The following is a 16,983-nucleotide window of genomic DNA, read 5'->3' as shown; positions in this document are numbered from 1 at the left end:
GCCCAGGTAGTTCCCATAATTATTCATGATGATCATGAGAGGGTGAAAACGCAAGGTATATAGTGTATGAAAGAGGAATAGTAAATAAATAGAGTGATGTCATATTTCCTCCCATGATATTGGATGTGGATATTTATCCTCAGCATTGATGAAACAGTATAACACTTCCTGCATTTCATAATCCGATTTCGTCATATTTCCTGCTGCGATATTGGATGTGGATATTTATCCTCATCTCCGATGAAACAGATTAGAATACTTCCAGCATTTCGTGATCAGATTTCATTCATAATCAGCAAAGCAGTATAACTAACTGAAGGCCAGAATGTAAAGAAAACAGTAAAACTTTATTCTTTGTGATCATACATTTGTCGGTTTATGAAGTGCCAAGTGCCACTCCAATCTCCTTTGCAAAATCAAGACAGTTTTTATCTTTGGATTCCATATCAGGACTGATAGATAGTAAAGAATCTAATACTCAGGTCTCATCCCATTCCTCGTTTTTGTCTTTGCATCAGCTGTTAGAGAGAAGATCCTCTAAGTTTCTGCACTGGAATGTGGCAAAGTTAGGATGAGCTTTACTAGAGAGGCACGATTCCTAAAAACATGCTGGTCAGAAAAATTTCTTAATTTGGAAAGATACCGGTACTACCAAAGTTCTTCACAGGTTTTCTTAAGAAGCAGGTTACGTTCAGTAGCTTTGAAATTTTCTGGCAAATCCTCCCTCAATCTGAGTATCATTCTGAGATTCTACAAGATGCCCATATGCTATCATTAAGTTGTCTAGCTTTGCTACTTTGCGTACAGAGATAATGCACTAATTGTCAATGAATGTCCAAAATCCCTGGGTTTTTAAGAATTTGCCGGGGTGTCCCTACAGTTTTGAAAATGAGTGAAAAGCCCCTAAGTTTAGGGACATGTCCCTACGGTTGGCAACACTGTTTTCTACTTCGCTTTTTGTAGTGTAAAATATTCAGGTCACTCTCAGTGTTGTATACCGTACTGAAATTACCAACTGAAGATCGTGACTTTGTAAGAAGACAGTTGTAATTGTCACACCCGTGTGATAAAGTTTTACCAGATAGATACTGTATGCAACCAACTGTGAATGCCATTGTACAATATACCGGTATAGCCAGACACCTTAATCCCGTAAGGGGTGACAGTTTGACTGAGTTATTTTACAGGAAGGGGCATAAACCCTCCTCCAACTCTCTCGCTGACACGTAGGGAATACGTATGGGTTGATTGGTTACCACCTAGTGCTGTAAATGGTTTCCTGACCTGCAGGAAATCATTAGGCTTGTCACTCAATGTAAAGCTACCAGAAAAACAAAGAAGAGTAATGAAAACAACAGGAAAAATGGGAGAAATAGGCTTGTCACTCAGTGTAAAGCTAGCTGAAAAACAAAGAAGAGTAATAAAAACAACAGGCAAAATGGGAGAAATAGGAAGAAATTTAGGGCAGACACAGAAAAAGTATGGTAAAGGTGAAGAAAGAAGTAGGGAATACTACATCGTGAGTGGATGATGGTCTTCCTGTAAGGCTGTACAGTATACTTTGTTATATTTTTCAGATTAATGGTTGAATATATAATCTCATGCTTTTTTAAATAAAAACTTAAAAATAGAATAAACATTATGAGTTTGCATGCAGTTGTAAATATTTGGAAGAGTAGCAGTATGTATCATGAGGTCCTTATTTTTACACTGAAAAATATTTGCATAATCAGCTGTATGGAAATGTTATGATTGTGAGGAATATGGAGAACTTAGCCTTAGAAGTAGGAGGAATATGGAGGTTATCTAACTGGAACCCGGTACTGTGCAGTCAAATAAAAAGGTACATATACCCCTCCTACCTTTCCTTAATCATTGGATTAATAGATGCATGAGTGTGATGTGGTAGACAGGTGCATATTATTATCCATCTTTGGGTGATATTATGCACTTTAGTCCCCTAGTCCTGATGCAGGCGAATGACTCCAATGGTGAAGGGGAGGTAAGAAGCGAATAGACTTTTGCATTAGACAACATGGCACCTAATACAGTTTCACCCGTGAAAGTAGATATCAATGTGTCTTGTTCAGGAGTCAAACCACTTGTTCCTGAATTCAGAATTTGGTTTTAAGAATGTTAAAATTTTGTGCCTGAATGTTGGTGTCAGTAATTATAGCTAGACTTCCTGGAGTGCACCTACATGTACACTTATTATTTGACTGTGGTTGAGCAGTTTCTATTAAGCATTATCACAGTGGAGTTAGCAAGATAACATAGCACTCTCTTTATCTGTGTATACTAAGTTAACCACTTTGTGACAGCACACTGTTGGTATAGCCTGCAGCATTCAGTTAAAAGAAGGAAAGTTAAATCTTATTTAGTTCCATAGGTGGGTCCTGTTATATGAGTGGGATATGATAATGGAGGACTGCTTGGATAGCAGAAACTCATATCATGATTTGGGGAAAAATAAATGGATGCAAAACTTCTATTGTGGAGTACATAACTTATGGGAAAAATAGGGTTAGGTTAACTGACCCTGTTCACATCTCCGAATGTGGGTCTAACTTGCCTATTCTCAGAGCATTGATTTCTTGTATTGCAGATGCTCATTACGATGGGACTCGCCTGTATTTGTTATTTCTGCTGAATTTGTATCGTAAATGTATTACCTGGTACACAGTTAATGAAACTTACTGGTAATCCCAATCATAGTCTTTTCCACTTTCACTAATGAGGGCATGCATCCATTTTGTTGTTCATTTATCCTGCAGATGTGCATTATATATATATATATATATATATATATATATATATATATATATATATATCCATCATCCAATCCTACATTGCCCCATGAGGAGTGTAGGAGCCCGGGGCTAGGCAGTTGGTCCCGACATTTAAGATAAGAGTGACCAGCCTCACTCATCCCTGAGTGGCATTACATGAGCAATCAACCCCAACCACCCCTTGGATATAAACCTTCACGGGCTTAATCCGATTGGAGTGCAATAATTACCCACTAAACCACCAGGCACTAAAATTTGGTTATATGGTTACCACCCAGTGTAGTAAATGGTTTCCTGGTGTTCAGGAAACCATTTGGCTTGTCACTCAGTGTAGAGTCACCCACAGGCAGAAGGAAGAAGAAAGAATGAAGGAAAGACAGAAGAGGGACTGTAAAGTCACCCGTAGGCAGAAGGACAAGGAAAGAATGAAGGAAAGAAAGAAAGAAGAGGATGGAAGGAAGAAGGATGGATGAGAGGAAAGGGTAGACACCCAGCAGCAGCACTACATCGAGTGAGTGGGTGGTGAGTGCCCCCACCCATCACTGATTAATAAATATATATATATATATATATATATATGTACAGTACATCCCCTCATTACGCGAGTTCCGAGTATATGATCCCCCTCATATGTGAGGACCTATATATATATATATATATATATATATATATATATATATATTTTTTAGTGTATTTTTTATTAGTATGCAAATTAAACTTGTAAGCGAGATGGGCAGCGAAGAGTGGCCCAAATCTGGGGTTACCCCGAGCACGTGACATTGCCCCCCCAAGAAGCGATAACGGTAGCCTATGCTCCACCCACCTTCAGCCATATTCTTGTTGGTTTAGTTAAGCCATATCCTTGTTGATTTACCTAGTAAAGCCATAATCTTGTTGGTGTACTTCATCTTAGGTAATGTGTCTTGGATAGTTTCCCTGTACAGTACAATACTTATATCTGAAAAGCTTCTCAAGGGTTGCCCATGGGGTGGGGTGCATCCCATATGTAATTTTTCCCATAAGTTTATTTATTCACAGTACGCGAATTCCTAGTACGCGACATCCTCTGCTGCCCATACAGGCGCATACTAGGGGGATGTACTGTATATACTGTATATATATATACTGTATGTATATATATATATATATATATATATATATATACAGTAGATAGATAAATAAATAGATAGATAGATAGATTTGTATTAATATGGGGACCTTTTGCAGAGGTGCGTCAGGAGGCTGTCAAAGAAGCCCTGGCGCAGTACCAAGCTCGGCCAAAGAATCTTCCACTTCCGTCCAAACGCTCTTCTGTTATGACTGCCAGATCGCCTGACAGACACCACCGTGACTCAGGTAAAGTTTAGCTACAAACAAGAGAGAGGGAGAGAGTCCAGCATGTGAACAGGAAGGCAATTGCTGTTTTTACGCACTGCTGGTTAATTGATTCATTCATTCATTCATTGCCAGACGCCATGTATCCCAGACGGGGTGGCCAATGGCTTAGAGTTAATTGTTTTACAGGGAGGGGCACTAATCCTCCACCAACCCCACTTGACACGTAGGGATGCTGTTGGTTAATTGATAATGTTATGAAATGTCTTCCAACTTTGCTGAACATTTGCATTTGAGAGTGCAACATTGGGATATCCACTTTTGCCCTTGAAGGGTCGTCATGTTGTGCATTACAACTAACGATTTTGAACAGATTTGACTGAAATTGTGATACAGTACTTCCCCTCAGTACAGGTACTGTTATGAGTATATATTACGGTGCACTCTTAACCTTTTAGTAGTCACCAAAGGGTAGGATAAAATTCACAAGAAAACTAACTTTCCTTTACATTAACATACCATACACTCAAAAACAAGCCAGGATTCATTTACAAAAGGGGATTCATATAAATTAACAATACAAATATAAAAATGAGTTATTTTCTTACCTAACCTAATTACAATAAGTGGAAGCTACATGCTCACTGCCTGAGGAACTAGGAGAACTTGTTGGTAATATAATCCACACCATTAGTTTATTGAGAGGTGAACCAAAAAGGGGAAATGGTGCTCAGTCTGTGTGTTTTGTAATCAAAGTGAACGAGTGTGACTGCACAAATGTGTCTAGTGATGCACTGAGTCTAGTGGGAAATATGTCCCAAATGTGTCAAGTGGAACCCTTGTATAATTGTGTCCAAAATGTGTCCCGCAAGTTCCTTACGCATTATATAGTAGTTTACTCCGCCTCCTAGAATTAGCAAGCCAATGATCCATCTTACGTGCAATCTACAGCATGTCACAAACAAAGGCAGCTGTTGTTATCAGTCAAAAGCTAACACATCTTACTCTTAGCCATTTAGGAGTTGTTAAGAAGGCAGAACTGGTCAGTCACTGGTGAACACTCTCACTGGCTCCTCCTACAGTAGTATATGGAAAATTAAAGTGTTATTTTGCCCAGAAAAAGAAAATACAAAAAAATTATTTAGTGCTCTTTAAGCCTTTCTGACAGCTGCCTAAAATAGCGGAAAAATAGTGAAACCATAATTTCTCCAACTCAGCAGATAAGGAAACCGAAGAGTGTTAAACACAAACACTTGAAAAAATGATTTAGTATTCTTGGTCACTCATCTTATCCTCCTACTTTATCTTCATCTTTTACACTTCCATTCATTTCCACTCACTCCACCTCCACTCCTTTGGGTAACCACACCAGTGACACAACTCTTCCTGAGGAAAAATTTTTACCAAGGGTAAATTTCTGTGTATTGTCCAAAGTTAAATCCTGGACAGGTAATCTGCTAGAATGTTAGTAACCCCTTTTACATTTGGAACCTCTAGGGAGTATTCTTGGAGAAATAGTGCCCAGCAGGTCAGTATGAAATGCTTATGTTTAAGCTGGGACAAAAATTTCAGAGGGCAGTGATCAGTGTATACCACCACTTTATCTAACCCTGGACCAGCATAAATTGAGAAGTGTTGCAGAGCAAGTATGAGTGCAAGGAATTCTTTCTCAAGAAATGAATAATCTTTTTGGGCCATATATAATATTTTGCTAAAATAACACACAGGCATCTCAAACCCTTGATAATTTTTCTGAAGTAAAACTGCGCCAGTCCCTAGGCCTCTGGCATCAACAGCGGATTCATCATCATCATCATCATCATCATCTCTTTTCCCACCCTAGGGCAGGGTGGGTGCTTCAGGGTGGCTTGATACAATGGCTGTAACTGAATAGGTGTCCTCACCCCTTACGGGATTATGGCGTCTGGCAATAGATAGATAGATAGATAGACATTCGTACTTCCACTCATACGTGACTCTTTTCCTTAATAAATCAGTGAGGGAGGCTACAAGATCAGAGAAGTTCAGGACAAAATGTCTATAGTACCCCACCATACCCAAGAATCATTGCAACTCTCTCCTATTTTGGGGCTGGGGGGAGTTGACGATGGCATGAACTTTAACATCAGGTGGACTCACTTGACCTAATCCTACCACATACCCTAGGTACTGTACTTTAGCCTTTACGAATTCACATTTAGTTAGTTAAGTATTAAATTAGCTGAGGACAGTCACAGCAACAATGCATCTAGTTGGTCCAGCTCTTCCTCCCAAGAATTACTGAAAACAGCTACACCATCAATATAAATGACACATCCCATAAGGGCCCTTGTGAGATCATTCATCATCCTCTGGAAGGTGGCAGGGGCATTTTTCATACTGTAGGGAATGACTTTACATTTATAGGTTTTGCTGCCGACCACAAAACAGGAAATTTCTTGGGCCCTTTCTGTGAGTGGGACTTATCAATATCCATTCATCAAATCTCATTTAGTTACAGACTTTGCACTACCTATAGCATCTACGCAGTCATCCACTCTAGGAAGTGGGTAGGTGCCAGTTTTGGTATTGGAGTTGTCTATAATAAATACAAAAACTATATGACCCACCGGGTTTTGGGATCACTATAACCGAGGAGCACCACTCACATTAACAGGGCTCAGTTAAGCCATGCTGCTCGGTGTAGGCCAGTCCTTCATGGTATGATGGACTGGTTCTGAGGACAAGCACAGTAGTGCAACAGCTTTACAGGGCTGGTGTCTCCAACATCCATGTCATGCTGTGCAGCTTCTGTCAGTCCTGGCATGTCCCGGAAAACATACGAAACTTCTTGAGAAGGGTAACAAGCTTGGCACACAGCTCTGCTGTCAAATAGGAGAGTTTATCAGTCAGTGCATTCCATGCCACCTGGTTCTCTCTCCAGCTAGTTGGCTGGTCCAAAGTCAATGGACAACCCGCGTCCTCCATGAACTCGATACCCGACACCACACATGTAGCACTATGGGGGTCTATGTCTCACCTGTGATACTCTTCCAACATATTCACATGGCACAACCTTCGTCCCTTCCGTTGGTCTGGGGTTAAGGTGACATAACTTACATCACCTACCTGCTTCTGTACTACATAAGGGCCTGTAAAACATGCCTGCAGAGGCTGACTGTGAATGGGAAGCAAGACAAGAACTTGATCTTCTGAGTGAAACACTCTGTCCCCAAAGTAGCAGGTGGCTTGGTGAATGCTTCCCAAAGTTTTTACAACCCTGACGGGAGGCGAACTGGTGCCAACCAGCGTGCGAAATGCACACTTTACCACTGTACCGCGGAGGCTCCACATATATTACATATATATATATATATATATATATATATATATTGTAGCAGCCGTGGCTCAGTGGGTTAGAGCGCTCCGCTCTGATTGAAGGGTCGGAGGATTGAATCCACCCAAGGGTCATTGGTAAACATCAGGAAGGGCATCCGGTCATAAAATGCTACACGCTCCAGTCCAAAGTCCTTTACCCACTGGCAACGCCTTAGCCCTTCGGGGATACCTGGCGTAAAACCAAATTATTTTTTTTATTTTTATATATATATATATATATATATATATATATATATATATATATATATATATAGTGGTAGGTAGGGGCGCTCACCATCCACTCATATATATATATATATATATATATATATATATATATATATATAGTGGTAGGTAGGGGCACTCACCATCCACTCACTCAATGTAGTGCTGCTCTTGGGTGTCTGCCCTTTCCTCTCCTTCAGTCTTCTTTCCTTCCATCCTCTTCTGTCTTCCTTTCCTTCATTCTTTCCTTGTCCTTATGCCTATAGGTGACTTTACACTCCCTCTTCTGTCTTTCTTTCTTTCATTCTTTCCTCTTCCTTCTGCCTGTGGGTGACTCTACACTGAGTGACAAGCCAAATGGTTTTCTGTACACCAGGAAACCATTTACTTCACAGGGTGGTAACCATATAACTAAATTTTGGCGCCTGGTGGTTTAGTGGGTAATTATTGTGCTCCAATTGGAATGAGCCGGTGAAGGTTTATATCCAAGGGTGGTTGGGGTTGATTGCTCATGTAATGCCACTCAGGGATGAGTGAGGCTGGTCACTCTCATCTTAATTGTCGGGACCAACTGCCTAGCCTCGGACTTTTATGCTCCTCATGGGGCAATGTAGGATTGGATGATGGATGGATGGATTATGTATATATATAGTAATCCCTCCACTATCCGATGTAATAAAGCCAAAGGCATGTCCGGAAAGTGGTCCCGTCCGGATAGTGGGCCCCTGCCTGCTGGACTGGTACTTATGACCCTAACCCAGCCTAACTTTGAAAGCCACCTAAATAACTCCCTACCAACATGCATAACACATATTTAAACCTATTTAAGACCCTGTTCACACCTATAATGGACATAAAGCATGAAATAACTGAAAAGGAACCAGAGAATGAGGAGTTAGAAGTATGGAAAATACTTAGCAGTGTACAGGCTACTGACAGCACGTCTGTGGCCACCTCCTCTAAGGCTCTGGTAGTTGTGAAAATGCTCTTGAAGCACATACAGTAGTCCAGTGTTGTGCAACACTTAATTCTTTGTACTGTGAGTTATAATTGTTTAACACTGCATATTCTGTTTTTAATTGCACCACGCCAGTTCAACCGCCAGTTTCAACCGCCACTTTGCATTCCACACTTAATCCTTTGCACTCTAAATTCTAATTTCTTAACACTGCCCAACACTGTAAATTCCCATGTGGTCTAGTGGCGAGGTATTGCAGTTTATTCATTGTTTATTCACAAAAACGAGCATGTGCAGCATCCATTGCGATAAGCATCTACTCGTTGTGGCAGTTAGGCAGGAACTGGTGGTGAGGGAGGAGCAGGGTTGCTAGATTGGAAGTCGGCTGCATTACCAAACTCCTCAATTTTCATTACCAAATTCGTGAAGCTAGCATTTATTCTTCAGTAATTATATATATAAGTGGAAATACATGTAATCACTCTCTTTATAATTAACAGCATGTTGATTATTTTCACACTATGTAGGTTAACAAATTAATCAGAGAGAACAGACAATCCACCATCTCCATTCTGTGTATCCTAATACTGTACATGTGAAAAATCCATTTGGTAATGCATTATTCTGATTCATTACCAAACGAATTTTTCATTACCAAATTGGCCCACATTTGGTAATGAAATATACCAAATGGCAACCCTGACAAGGGAGGGGGGAGGAAGGAAGGGGTGAAGGGGCCGTGGTGTAAACAGCTATTCGGTGCCACACAGCAATTTCAAAGTACGGGTAGGAAAAAATTCAGATTTAGGGGGGATTTTTTTCCTTTTTTGGCCATTTTTGGGTTCTGAAGGTCCAGGCCCACAATGTCTGGAAAGTGGGCGTCCGGATAGTACAGGGATTACTATATGTAAATATACATACACACACAGTATACGTATCATTATCATCTGGACCTCCTTTCCTACCCTAGGGCAGGGTGAGGAGGAGCAGTGTCCAGACAGCCCAAATTTGACCAATCCAATGAGCCACGCTTCCATTTGCTCACCATTCAAGCCCCTGGAATCCTGGCTCTATCTCATATGTCGAAAACATTTACCACGTTCTGTAGCTTCACATAAACATATTGGATAGAGTCAGTCCAGACGCTGTGACATTAAAAAGGTGTGCCAAATCCCTGATCATGTGCTTCTCCACACAATATTCATCCAGCCAGCTCTATCTCCTGTCGGTCCCCTAGCCTTACCGACTTGCAAACCTCTCATCCTCACACTCTCGTCCACCATATCCCTCCACCTTCTTGGCCTACCTCACCTCCTCCCTCCTTCAGATTTGCATAGATTTACCTTTTTCACCACTCTCTTGTTATCCATTCTCTCCACATGACCATACCATGTCAGTACACTCTCTTCGATTTTGGTATCCACAGCCTTCCTCACTCCACGTCTTTCACAAATCACATTATTTCATATCCTATCCACTCTCTGTACTCCACATACATTCCTCAGAAGTCCCATCTCCACTGCTCACACTCTTGACTTTTCATTTTCATGCCACACCATAGACTCACACCCATATGTTAAAATTGGCACTAACGCTCCTTCATGTAAGCCTCACTCAGCTGCAAAGTCAGTCCTCTGTTTCGTATCAGGGCTTTTGTAGCACCAGCTACTTTCCTTCCTTGTGTCACTCTACTTTCCACGTCTTTTGCATATTTTCCTCTCTTTTCTGTCACTGTACCCAGGTATTTGAATTCTCTCACCAATTCCAGTCTCTCTCCATTCACTGTAACATCAAACTGGGAGTCATGTTCTCTCTCGATTACCATAATTTTACTCTTTTCTATATTTATTTTCAATGCACGAAGCTCACAGACATCAGCAAAACTTTGTACTAGTCTGCCAAGTTCTTCTTTGGTATTTGCAAGTAGCACTGCATCATCAGCATACGACAAATTTGAGATATACCATCCATCACCATTCATTACCGATCCCATCTCTCTCTCCATTACTTGTGTTTTTACTCTCATTACCCCATCCATATATATATTGAACAACCACGGAGAGGACCTGGAGTGGTGGCGTCTTCGTCGTGGGTTTACCCCCAGAGGCTGTCGAAGAGAAGAGGAGGACAGCATGGGGGCCAAGCCACCGCAACCCCCTCTGGCCCCTCACTGGGCTCGAGTACCTGGGAGTGGCTTCGGTCGCCCGGGCAAGTACCACATCTCCCAGCACAACACACACGACAATACCGTTTTTTCTACACTGAGAAATGACTCCCCGGCTGTCATTTCTTGACGACGACTTCTAACCGGGGACATTGAGAGCAATCCAGGACCCACCAACAAATACATATGTCCAACATGTTCAAAACCTATCACATTGAGCTGACAGAAAAAGGGTTCGGTTCAATGCAATTCCTGCAAGGAATGGAGCCATTACACCTGCACAACACTTGCATCCAGAAAACACTACATAAACACCTGGACCTGCTCCTTATGCTCCTTCCCCCCACCCGCCAACCCCCCTACCAATCCTACTCCTACTTCCTTCACACCTTCACAGCCAAACCCACCGATCCTTCCCACACCATCCAGTCCCCCAACTCCTCCCATTCCAACCCATCCTAATCCACCTCAACCCTTACCTCCATCACAACCTCCTCCTACCCCTTCCCCTCCACCCACACCACCTCCCCCCCTTGCTGCAGCAGCCAATACACATCACACACACAACATAAACATCCTTCAGATGGCATAAACACCAAAAAACAAGAACTTACACAATTCATCAAACAACAGAACATACACATTGCCATCTTACAAGAAACAAAACTACCCAGAGCACAGAAAACGCCGACATTTCATAACTTCACCACCATTCGACAAGACAGGGCCGACGGCGGTGGTAGTGGGCTCATCACCCTGGTACACAAATCCGTCAACTTTGCAGATACCAGTGCACACACAAAGTCACTTCCCCCACATGATACCACAACAGAAATACAATCAGTTAAAATACGCACTGGTAACAAATCACACATAACAATTGCTAACACATACATTCCCCCCCAGTTGTCCCCCACAGTACCACACAATTACTTTCAACAGATACACCACATCACTAACATACCCAACATCATCCTGGGTGGTGATTTCAACGCCAAGTCGTCGGCCTGGCATGTCAACAACCCTGACACAGACAGAAGGCTGGTACTACAATCCCAGATAGATCATCTTTTCATACTGAACAATCTAGACCAACATACCCATATCCTACACCAAGCCTTCTTCCTCCCATCATCTCCAGACATCACCTTCTGCTCCCCAAACCTCGCCCTCACTACATCATGGAGAGTGGTCAAAACCCTAGGTTCTGATTACCTCCCAGTCATCATCACTACCAAAACCAGAATCACACCCAGCTGGCCACAAACACACACACACTAATTATAAGAGAGCTAACTGGGAGGCCTTTGTAACTGAAACAGAACAACATTTCGAAACACTAAACAGTACACTCATCACAAACATCAACACCGCTGTGCACACTTTCAATACAATTATACAAAACGCAGACAAAAGACACATCCCTAGAGGCAACAGAAAGAGAGACAACCCCAACTACTATCTATCTATCTATAGCCCGACACCCTAATCCCGCAAAGGGTGGCCGCAGACAAAACACCTCCAAGTCACTCTGTCACCCACCATTTGACTACCCTCCCCCCAACTCACCCCTCCTCCCTCATATACCTCTCAACTCCATCCCTCCACCTCATCCTCGGTCTACCTCTCCCTCTCCCTCCCTCCACCTCACCTCCATACACCCTCTTAGTCAGTCTTTCATTCTCCATTCTCTTCACATGTCCAAACCACCTCAGTGTATTTCTCCTAATCTTCTCAACCACATCCACATCCACCCCACAGCGTTCCTTCACTTCTTCATTTGTCAACCTGTCCCTCCACATCACTCCACATGCTCCTTTCAAGTAACTCATTTCCACTGCTCTCACTCTTGACTTGTTCCCCTCTTGCAAGGTCCATGCCTCGCTTCCATACGTCAGGGTAGGGATCACAATACTATCATGCAGTGACTTCTTAACTTCCATACTCACCTCCCTATTCCTCATCACTGCTCTCAGTGTACCAACAACCTTCCTTCCCTGCTGTACCCTTTCACGCACTTCATCCCCCAAAGTTCCATCCTTACTTATCACACTACCCAAGTACTTGAATGCACTCACATTCTCCATATCCTCACCATCCAACCTCACTGCACACTCTGTGAATTCATTCCTCTCAAACACCATAACTTTACTTTTGTTTACATTAACTTTCAGCTTCCTCCTCCTACACACTGTCCCAAATTCATTCACCAAACCTTGCAACTCCCATTCATCTTCACTCAACAGTACTGTATCATCAGCAAACAGCAACACCGGAAGCTTCCAAATCTCACCCTCATTCATTAGAGCCACCCCCACATCCACTGCCCTACCCTGCACCTCCTTTACAACCCCATCCATGTATATATTAAACAGCCATGGAGACATCACACAACCCTGTTTCAGTCCAACATTGAGATCAAAGAACTCACTCAGCTCACCATCCACTCGCACCGCAGCCCTAGCTCCCTCGTACATACTCTTCACAGGACTCAGCAAATTCCCCTCCACTCCATATATTCTTAATACCTTCCACATACCTTGCCTATCTATTCTGTCATAAGCTTTCTCCAAGTCCATGAAGGCAGCATACACTTTCCTTCCCTTCTCTAGATACTTCTCCACTAAACATCTTAGAACAAATATCTGATCTACACACCCTTTTCCCTTCCTAAATCCCCCTTGTTCTTCTCCAACTAGCTCCTCTGTCATATGCCTAACCTTATCAATGAGTATTCTACCATATATTTTACCAGTCACATTATGGTTACCACATACTTCTCTCTCCCCTTTTCCTTTGTATAAACGAACAATTATACCTGATTTCCAGTCCTCTGGAACCCTTCCCTCTTCCCAAGCCAATCTACACAACTTCCATATCCACTCCACAACAATCTCACCCCCATACCTAAGCATTTCACCACACACTCCATCAATTCCTGGGGCCTTTCCCAACTTAATCTTCTTCATCGCTTTCACTACTTCCGCCCTACTGATCTCTTCCTCCCTCCTCTCATCTCTTCTTCTCCCAGCCATTCCCCAACCACTTATACTCGCACTGCTCTCACTCTCTACATTCAACAAATCCTCAAAGTGCTCCTTCCATCTCCTCAGTTTCTCTCTCTTCTCCACCAACAATCTGTTATTCCTATCTTTCACTCCCCTACTATTTCCCCTTTCACACTGCCTTACTTTCTTTACCTCCTTCCAAAACAATTTCTTACTCTCCCTCCATTTCACACTCAGATTCCTCCCAAACTCTTCATCCACTTTCTTTTTACTCTCCTTCACCAGTCTCTTAACCTCCCTTCTCCTGCTCACATATACCTCTCTCTTCTCTCTCTCATCTTCTCTCCTACCTCTACTCGCTAACCATTCACTATATGCCTTCTTCTTTTGTTCCACAGCTCGTTTCACCTCATCATTCCACCATGCTGTCCCTTGCACACCCTTGCATCTCCTCCTCACTCCACAAACCGTCTCACACGCTGCGTCTATCTCTTCCGTGAATATCTTACATATGTCTTCCACCCCTTCCATCTGCTCTAGCTCATACCTTCCCAATCTTTCTTCCACTATGCTCTCATACTCTGTCATTTTCTCACTATCTTGCAATTTCTCCACTCTTCTCACAGGAGTTGCTTCCTCCTTTCTTCCCCTTCGTCTCCTCAACCACTTTCTTTGCAGCTTTACCTTGGCCATCACTAAGTGATGGTCCTAGACTCCATTCCCCCACCCTCTCCACACACTTGCATCCAACACTTGTCTTCTCATTCGCTCATCCACACACACGTAGTCTATCATTGCCTTTCGTTCAACAAGTTCACCATCCATCCTCCTCATTACTCTCCCTGTGTACTGGTGGATCATCTTATGCCGAAAGTAGGTGTTGGCTATTGCCAACCCCTTTCCAGCACAGATGTCCACCAAAGCACTTCCATTCCCATCTACGTCAGCTGGCACACCCCACTGACCAACCACTCCATCCACTCGTACATTCCCAACTTTGCCATTCATGTCTCCAATCAACAGTACTCTCTCGCTCCTCTCAGACTTGTCCATACATGCTTCTACACTTGCCCAAAACTCATCTTTCACTCTTGCCACTCGATCCTCTGTCGGGGCATACCCCAACTTCACACCGGAAATTCAAGGCCTCATCAGACAACGAGACACACTACGACACTCCCCAACACCCCATACACAAGACATCGTACAACAAATACAAGAACTCAACACTCAAATAAACAATGAAATATCAGAACAGCAAACACTAAACTGGAAAAATTACCTCCAAACACTTGACCACAAAACAAACATCAGCAAACTCTACAAAACACTAAACAGCATCACACTTTCCAACTGCATCACCTGACAGCACCTCACATGCACTCGTTCGCTAATTTTCGCTGTTTATTTCCCCTTGAAATATGCCGTATAACCTATTCTCGTACTAAAAATATATATAAGGAAGGAAGGGAGAAGCCTAAGTGATATTTACAGTCACCTGGAACTACCTAATTTATAATGTATTGTCTAGATTTCCTGCCAATCATTTCACTGCTATATATTAGCAGCTTTCAAGAGGCTGACGTTTGCAGTAATGCATTTCCCTAGGTAGGCCACCCCGGCCCACCCCTATCAGTTCACTGTCATCTTCCAAGGTGAAGGTACGTCAGTTCACTCCTGCTAACTTCGGCCGCTTTTTGGCCCCATGCAAAGGGCCCTGTGACCTTTACCCCCTACTAAATCTCGTGTGGAAAGAGGTTAAGGGCTGACAATTGAAAGAGAGTGACTATGATCTTTCTGTTGAGTAAAACAGTGCAAGTGGAATTGTAAATAATGTGTAAATAATGTGTAAACAGCAAGTGAAGCAATGAATGTAAATATAAGTGAACAGTGGAAAATAGTTTTATAAGTTACTTCAAGTGACAATGCATAACACAGTGTAAATAAAATAGAAATGTAAATAATGTAAATAAAATAGAGAACGTAAATAGAAATGTAAATGAGTAGTATTATAAAAATATGAGTATATATACTAGGAGTTATGAAAGTGAAAGTTTCACTCTAGCATGTATGAATACTATGAGTTATGAGAGTGAAGGTGAAAGTGACATTCACTCTCAGTGCTAGTATACAGGACGAGAAAGTGAATGCTACGTATTTTACTGAAAGAAATTGAAAGCCTACAGTGACAATAAACTACTATTACTGAAGGAAACTTATGGATAAAGACTGTAGATATATATAAGTGTTATATAGTAATAGAAATATAAACTGTGAGTGTTTTTATGAATAATAAATGACACCACCAGCAGCGAACTAGTGCAAGTGGGAAGGTCATACGTCCTAGTAATTTTCATTGCTTTCACAGAGTGTTTTTTTTTGGAATATGGATTCCAAACTATTTGAGAATCATAGAATAGTGTTTCTAGCGATAATATCAGGCTGTGGTAATCATATTACGGGTTGTCGGGAAGTGTAAAGTGGAGACTTTGTTACCCAACTTCAGAGGTCTCCACAAGTCCTACGGTACTCGACGAAGGCTCAACAAACACCCCAGGAGAAAGCTGAAGGTATGTGCCATAAACATACGTGATTTTAATATTCTAGGACTAATAACTGATTTTTGGCAAATATTTTTAGAGAGTCTGTCAGAGCGTGAATATGCCCGCGGGTTAAGCAAGAAAAAGCGAAACAAGCCCATGGTTAAAGGGTTAAACACCTTGGACCACAAGGCATACAAGCACTCACCAACATATCAAACTACAGCTACTCACACAACATAATACCCAACATCTGGAATCATGGCATTATCTTCACTATCCCTAAACCCAACAAAGACCCACTGCTCAGAACTGGTTCTGTAAATCTGTGCTCTCCTCTCACAAGCAGTTTATGCTAATAGGAAACGCTTGTTTCCCCAGTTGTCACACTAGCTTTTTTTCGCACGGTTTTCCCCTGTTTAGCGTCAGTTTACCGCAGGCTTTCAAAGTGACATTATGACGAGTTCTAGCTCTTCCGAGTCAGTGCGAGCGGCCGACAGGAACGAGAATAAAGTGACAGGCGTAAGGCAGAATAAAAGCGCGCCACGGTGGTCTTTTGGGAAATACTATGATTGAAAATAATGTAATATACGTGTTTTTAGCTGTG

At 42.2% G+C, this 16,983-nt stretch overlaps 1 protein-coding gene across 1 annotated transcript in view; it reads left to right on the top strand.

The window, feature by feature from the left end:
- Positions 1–16,983, top strand: part of DIP2 (disco-interacting protein 2) — a 611,941-nt gene that overhangs the window by 390,198 nt on the left and 204,760 nt on the right. Inside the window, exon 5 of the mRNA XM_080266752.1 lies at positions 4,017–4,145. Coding sequence (XP_080122878.1) covers positions 4,017–4,145 — 129 coding nt within the window. The remainder of the gene's footprint in view (positions 1–4,016; positions 4,146–16,983) is intronic.

Source organism: Coenobita brevimanus, chromosome 22, assembly GCF_032717465.1.
Source record: "Coenobita brevimanus isolate Jiangsu-jjx chromosome 22, ASM3271746v2, whole genome shotgun sequence".
NCBI classification, from domain to species: Eukaryota; Metazoa; Arthropoda; class Malacostraca; order Decapoda; family Coenobitidae; genus Coenobita; species Coenobita brevimanus.
This window is presented reverse-complemented; position numbering and strand designations above follow the sequence as displayed.